Here is a 7,763-nt window from a genome sequence, read left to right as displayed (position 1 = left end):
AAATTCAGTTTACAGTCCATAGAAACATGTCAAACTAAGTATAGAATCAATCTTTAGGGTGTTTTTAACATAAATCCTCAAAAATGTTCCAACCGGAGAATTCCTTTGTCTGCAGAAAAGCAATGGAACGCAAGCTATCTCACATGACAGCGCATCACAAGCTCAAAGCATTCTACCAGACCTCTGACTCATTCCCCTCTCATTCAGCCCCACTTCACAGTAGAAGCATCAAACTAGGTTCTAAAGACTGATGACATCTGGTGGAAGCCTTAGGAAGTGCAACATGACCAATATCCCACTGTATCTTCAATAGGGAATGAGTTGAAAAACAACCTCAGATTTCCAACTTTCTGGTTGGATTTCTTCTCAGGTTTCTGCCTGCCATATGAGTACTGTTATACTCACAGATATCATTCAAACAGTTTTAGAAACTTCAGAGTGTTTTCTATCCACATCTACTAATAATATGCATATATTGGCAACTGGGCCTGAGTAGCAGGCAGTTTACTCTGGGCACCTTATTCATCCAAGCTACTCAATACTGCCCCCCAGTCACCAAGAAGTTAAAGCTTTATTGAATACTCATCTCTTCCGTAGGGACTATGATTGAGTGTAGTCTGGCCCAGTGGTGTGAAGGTGAATGGAAAGATACTGGAGCGACAAACCGCCCTTGCTGTCTCTGCCTGTCCAGTTCCCCTCTCTACACAGGGATTCTCTTCCTCCAACCCTATTAGGGGGGCTAAGTCACTGGCTTACTTGTGCTCTTCCATGCCGTCCCTAGGAGGGGTGAGTGGGTTGAGTCTCTGACATGATCTACCTTTGTTGGTTGGCGCCCCCTTCGGGTTTGTGCCAAGGAGGAGATCTTCATGGGCTACACTCTGTCTTGTCTCAGGGTAGTCAGTTGGTGGTTAAAGATATCTAGTGGTGCGGGGGCTGTGCTTTGGCACAGTGGGTGGGGTTATATCTGCCTGATTGGCCCTGTCCGGGGTATAGTCAGATAGGGCCACAGTGTCTCCCAACCCCTCCTGTTTCAGCCTCCAGTAATTATGCTGCAATAGATTATGTGTCCGGGGGCTAGGTTCACTGTTGTGTCTGGAGTATTCCTCCTGTCTTATCCAGTGTCCTGTGTGAATTTAAGTATGCTCCCTCTAATTATCTCTCTCTTTCTCTCTCTGTCTTTCTCTTCTCTCGGAGGACCTGAGCCATGGGACCATGCCTCGGGACTACCTGGCCTGATGACTCCTTGATGTCCTCAGTCCACCTGGTTGTGCTGCTGTTCCAGTTTCAACTGAACCCTGACCTGGTCACCGGAAGTGCTCCCTTGTCCCGGACCTGCTGTTTTTGACTCTCTTACAGGCACAGCCAGAAGAGGTTTGGCCTCCCCACGGAGCCTAGTTCCTCTCCAGGTTTCGTTCTAGGGTAGAGCCAGCATACCAGAGGACTAGACTGCAGTGGAAATATAAGAGAGCCAGAGTGCAAAGAGGACAAGACAGAAGTGGAAATATAAGAGAAGCAGCGTGCCAAGAGGACTAGACTGTAGGGGAAATACTGTGTAGAGCCAGTGTGCCAAGAGGACTAGACTGTAGAGGAAATACTGTGTAGAGCCAGCGTGGAGAGAGGACGAGACTGTAGAGGAAATACTGTGTAGAGCCAGCGTGGAGAGAGGACTAGACTGCAATGGAAATATAAGAGAGCCAGATGGTTATAGTGTGTCTACTGTATGTTTATGTCTATCTAAAAGATTACAGTCAATGTAGTTCTGATGCTGGTGCATACACTCTCTATAGATGAAAGAAGCAGGACCTGACTGAGTGAGCAGAGCAGCTTCTAACCCCTCCCTCCCTGGCATGGCCATACCCACAGTGTGGCCCCCAGAGGAATCCCCACAGAGGTACGGTGGGTATTTAACCCAGAGAAGAGAGGTATCCTGACCTATATGGGTCTGTGTGGCGCTGTATTACTCCATACCTTCTACACATCAGGGGAATGAAGCTCTCTCCGGCTCCTGCTCTAGATCCAAGTCTGGCTGGTAGTCTGGTTTTACTACATCTAGCTGTGGTGACTGGTGGGCTTGCCTTGCTCTCGTCTGCCTCTGTCTCTGCCTCTGGGCTGGAGTCTGTCAGATGCAGGCTCCAAGGCACCCCTCGTCCTCCGGCGTTCTCCCAGGATGGGGACTTTGTCATCGGGGGTGTTTTCTCCATTCACTACTATATGCACACTGTGGATCACAGCTACACCAGCCTGCCTGAGCCCCTGCAGTGCACAGGGAGGTCAGTGAGCGCAAGAGGGAACAGGGGACAGGACTGTGGCTGTGTGGGTAGACAGATAAATTGTGTTTTAAAAACAGAGAAACAGTGTGTTAAAAGAAAGAGAGAAAGTTTTAATCACAGAGAAACAATGTTTTTAAAGAAAGATAAACAATTTGTTAAAGACAGATAAAAGGTTTGTTTAAAGACAGATGAACAGTTTTTATAAAGACGATAAACTGTTTTAAAGAGACAAACAGGGTTTGAAAGACAGGTAAACTGTGCGTTAAAAGACAGATTAAAAGTGTAGGTAAAGCCTACTGTTACAAAGGATCACATTTTCAAATGCAGGCTATACTACAATGTCCTCAATTACAAACAACAAAAGTGTGGTCATATAGACGGTATGGAAAATAATACTAGATATTAGGCTGTTGCCATGGAAACATTCTATAGGCTGGTTTATGATTTGTCAGGAGGTGCTCACTGACCTATCTTCTATTTACAGTATGGATCCCCGTGAGCTGCGCTTCTCTCGCGCCATGATCTTCGCAGTTGAGGAGATAAACAACAGTTCATACCTTCTACCGGGTATCATGCTCGGTTATCAAGTGCACGACTCATGCGCCTCGGTCCCTATGGCCGTGAAAGTGGCCTTCCAACTAGCTAACGGCCTGGATCCCATGTTTGATACCGGAGAACAGTGCTCAGGGTCGGCTACAGTGACAGCTATCGTGGGCGAGTCTGGCTCCACGCCAACCATCAGCATGTTGCGCATCACCGGCCCTTTCGGCATTCCTCAGGTAAACTCTTGTGAAAATAAATCATTCAGCTTCTTTTAATTTACTGAATTCCAAGAGTATTTTCTCCTCTCTTTCAGGAATGAGTTCTACTTTTAATTCACTGTATTCCAACTGTATTCTCCTCTCTTTTAAGAATATACATTTCTGTGTGAAATTATGTGTAGAAAACCACTTGAACATAGACTGAGGACTATGAGTCTGGAGAACTTCTCTAGGCATTTGAACATAGAATGAGGACTATGAGTCTGGAGAACTTCTGTCGTCATTAAAACACGATCTGAGGACTATCTTTCATAGGCTAGGTTGTTATGGGAGACCAGGGATTGGTGTCACAGTGTTACTTTTTCATTCTGACCCAATGAAAAACAATGAGTTGACTTATTATTATTAATGTCTCCCTAACATCAAACTACAGAGCAAAATAAAAAGAGCAGGAAGTTGCCAATACATTAGAGTAGTTTGGCCGACATGATGTTCTTTCTCATGTTTTCGATTGTCTGTTTTTAACTAGGTGAGCCACTCTTCCACCTGTGCTTGTCTGAGTGATAAGAAACAGTATCCAACCTTCTTCAGAACCATCCCCAGTGATCAGTTCCAGGCTGCCGCTCTGGCCCACCTCATCAGGCACTTCGGCTGGACCTGGATTGGGGCGGTCCGTTCCGACACTGACTACGGTAATAACGGGATGGCTGCTTTCCTACAGGCAGCACAAGAGGAGGGCATCTGTGTGGAGTATTCTGAAGCATTCTCCCTTACCAACCCACACAGTAGAGTGCAACGGGTGGCTGACGTGATCCGCAGGTGATCCATGAATACTGGTGAACTTTTCATTCATACAAATGCAAGACCATATTTATAAAAAATAATATTGTTACTAATTTCTCTCTACACCCAAAGCTGATCTGTGAGACCAACATGATTTGCATATCTTAAGCATGTCAAAAGTGTTGATTAATACTAATGGTCATGTTTACTTCACTGAGACATTCCAATGAATGACAAACATGACCAGCATATTAAGCATATGATATAATCATGTTTCCCAGCTCCACAGCCCAGGTGGTGGTTGCATTCGTATCTGCTTGGGACATGAGAATCCTGCTGAGGGAGATGGAACGCCTGCCCTCTCCGCCCCGCCAGTGGATCGGGAGTGAGTCCTGGGTCACTGATCCAAATATGCTGAGTTTCGGACTGTGTGCCGGGGCCATCGGATATGGCATCCAACGCTCTGTCATCCCCGGCCTCAGGGACTTCCTCCTGGACCTCTCCCCACAGAAGGTGTCCAAGTCTCCCCTGCTCACTGAGTTCTGGGAGGGAGCCTTTGGCTGTAGGCTGAGGATAGGTATCTATCTATATATATATATATATATATATATATATATATATATATCTATCATCTATCTATCATTTATCTCTCAATCCATCCATCCGTCCGTCCGTCCGTCTGTCTGTCTGTCTGTCTGTCTGTCTGTCTGTCTGTCTGTCTGTCTGTCTGTCTGTCTGTCTGTCTGTCTGTCTGTCTGTCTGTCTGTCTGTCTCTCTCTCTCTCTATATATATATATATATATCTGTAGGGACCTCTACAGGTGTTGGGGTTGAAGAGAAGGTGTGTGATGGCAGTGAGGATATACAGCAGCTACAGACCCCCTACACAGATACATCCCAGCTGCGTGTCACTAACATGGTGTATAAAGCTGTTTATGCCATAGCACACGCCATCCACAAAGTCGTTTGTGAAGAGAGAGAAAACTCCACTGTGAACTGTGACAAAAACCTTAATGTGAAGCCAACACAGGTGAATGACAAGTCTATAGTCTAATTTCCTGATAAATATGTTTATATAGACTACATGTATGAAGGCCTAGGAGTTCTCATTATACTTTACAACTTCTTCTGAAGTAACACATCTGATAAATATGAGTTGAATGAATTTTCTGTTTCTCTCTCCATCTATCTTCCCATCTTTCTTCCCCTTTCTCCATCTCTCATCTCTCTCTTCCTCTCTGTCCATCTATCTCTCCATCTCTCATCCCTTCTCTCATCTCTCTCTTCCCTTATCTCCATCGCTCTTCACCTCTCTCATTCTCTCTCATCCCCTCTCTCTCTCCCTTGACCTTCCAACCCCCAGGTCCTGGAGAGATTGAGGAGGGTGAACTTCTCTCGTAACGGGTACCAGGTGTCTTTCGATGCCAACGGGGACCCAGTGGCCACCTATGAGCTGGTCAACTGGCAGAGACGGAAGAGTGGGAAGATGGAGTTTGTGACAGTGGGGCGCTATGATGCGTCCCTGCCTCCTGACCAGAGGCTTGACATCGAGAGGGAAATCACCTGGGTAAAGAACAGTACCCAAGTACCTGTGTCAGTGTGCAGTGAGAGCTGTCCCCCAGGCACTCGTAAGGCTGTACAGAAAGGAAAGCCTGTATGCTGTTATGACTGTATCCAATGTGCAGAGGGAGAGATCAGTAATAACACAGGTAGGACTATACGAATAGTTGGCATAAAATGTGTAGTAATTTCTATCCCGGTTTACTAAGTATCGGTTTATTCATATTACCAGCACTACAAAGGTAGTATCTGTCAATCATGTTCCTGTTCTTATTTTCTCATGTAAGCTGCACATTAATTCAACATTCTCTATTGTAAAACTGACAAAGTGCAGCATTGTGGGACATGTATTTGTAAATAAATCAAACCTGAATCTATTATTATTAACATTTGATGTCTGTTGTTTTGTCCTGGTCAGATTCTTCAGACTGTCTGATCTGTCCTGAAGAGTACTGGCCCAACGCTGAGAGAGACCTCTGTATCCTTAAACCTGTGGAGTTCCTGTCCTTCCACGAGGTCCTCGGAATCATCCTGACCGCCTGCTCTGTAGGCGGGGCTTGTCTTGCAATCGCCACGGCAACTGTCTTCTACCACCACCGAACGTCTGCCATCGTCAGGGCCAACAACTCTGAGCTGAGCTTCCTGCTGCTCTTCTCCTTGACTCTGTGTTTTCTGTGTTCTCTTACTTTCATTGGCCGGCCCTCTGAATGGTCCTGTATGCTGCGTCACACAGCGTTTGGGATCACCTTCGTTCTCTGCATCTCTTGTGTTCTGGGGAAAACAATAGTGGTGTTGATGGCTTTCAGGGCTACGCTTCCAGGCAGTAATGTCATGAAATGGTTTGGTCCTCCACAGCAGAGATTGACTGTAGTGTCCTTCACGTTTGTCCAGGCTTTGATATGCACTCTGTGGTTGGTCCTGTCCCCTCCCTTCCCCATTAAAAACCTCACTACCTACAAGGAAAAGATCATTCTAGAGTGTGATGTGGGTTCAGTTATTGGTTTCTGGGCTGTGTTGGGTTATATAGGACTCCTGTCTCTCTTGTGCTTTGTGCTGGCTTTTCTGGCTCGGAAGCTGCCTGATAACTTCAATGAGGCCAAATTCATCACCTTCAGCATGCTCATATTCTGTGCAGTCTGGATCACCTTTATCCCAGCTTATTTCAGCTCTCCTGGGAAGTTGACTGTAGCTGTGGAGATCTTTGCCATCATCACCTCTAGCTTTGGGTTGTTCTTTCTATTATTTGTTCCTAAATGCTTTATTATTCTGTTCAGGCCGGAGAAGAACACCAAGAAACACCTCATGGAGAAGACATCCAATGATAAACGTTATTAAGAAATGATTGAGGGGAACAAACATTGTACCGTTCAGTTATATGGTTTATCATACAGTTAGGTAGGACGACTCTGACAGAGATTAACAACAATTTAGCAGATAATCATTGGTAACATTGTAACAATCAGTTATATGGTTTATCATACAGTTAGGTAGGACGACTCTGACAGAGATAAACAATAATTTAGCAGATAATCATTGGTAACATTGTAACTCGTAACATGACAGGTTCACTTTAGATATTCCAATGTTATGAGAGATTGTTAAAATCTAGAGTGTTAAAATCTAATTAGACCTGCTACATGATGTGATTAGCAGTAGCCTACAGAAGTGGAACCACTTCCATGTTGTTGGAGAAAAGCTTTATTCCTATATGAATTGATATAACATTGAAGTGCATGTGTTCAAATGCTATTGTAATTCTTCATATTGTATTATAATAATATAATAAACATTTTCAGATACAGTAGAAGTCGGAAGTTTACCTACATTTAGGTTGGTGTCATTAAAACTAATTTTTCAACCACTCCGCACATTTCTTGCTAACAAACAATAATATTATAGTTTTGGCAAGTATTTTAGGACATCTACTTTGTGCATGACACAAGTAATTTTTCCAACAATTGTTTACACACAGATTATTTCACTAATAATTCACTGTATCACAATTCCAATGGGTCAGAAGTTTTCATACACTCAGTTGACTGTGCCTTTAAATAGCTTGGAAAATTCCAGAAAATTATTTCATGGCTTTAGAAGCTTCTGATAGGCTGATTAACATCATTTGATTCAATTTGAGGTGTACCTGTGTACCTGTGTGTACCTGTGGATGTATTTCAACTACTACCTTCAAACTCAAGACCTCAGAAAGATGATTGTAGACCTCCACAAGACTGGCTCATCCTTAGGAGCAATTTCCAAATACCTGAATCTACCACGTTCATCTGTACAAACAATAGTATGCAAGTATAAACACCATGGGACCACGCAGGCGTCATACCGCTCAGGAATAAGACGCGTTCTGTCTCCTAGAGATTGACATAGTTTGGTGCGA

General features: G+C 44.4%; 1 protein-coding gene across 1 annotated transcript; it reads left to right on the top strand.

Annotated features, from left to right (window-relative positions):
- The first annotated feature begins 1,986 nt into the window (after positions 1-1,986).
- Positions 1,987-7,077, top strand: LOC124005143 (extracellular calcium-sensing receptor-like). Its single transcript, XM_046314123.1, has 7 exons — positions 1,987-2,270; positions 2,755-3,049; positions 3,561-3,850; positions 4,096-4,391; positions 4,624-4,844; positions 5,178-5,523; positions 5,793-7,077. Exons 1-7 carry the CDS (start codon positions 1,987-1,989, stop codon positions 6,707-6,709), a joined length of 2,649 nt encoding a protein of 882 aa, XP_046170079.1. The 3' UTR covers positions 6,710-7,077.
- The last annotated feature ends 686 nt before the right edge of the window (positions 7,078-7,763 follow it).

This window comes from Oncorhynchus gorbuscha, linkage group LG19 (assembly GCF_021184085.1).
Source record: "Oncorhynchus gorbuscha isolate QuinsamMale2020 ecotype Even-year linkage group LG19, OgorEven_v1.0, whole genome shotgun sequence".
Classification (NCBI taxonomy): domain Eukaryota; kingdom Metazoa; phylum Chordata; class Actinopteri; order Salmoniformes; family Salmonidae; genus Oncorhynchus; species Oncorhynchus gorbuscha.
The sequence above is the reverse complement of the archived record's forward strand: the minus strand, read 5'-3'. Positions and strand labels throughout refer to the sequence as shown.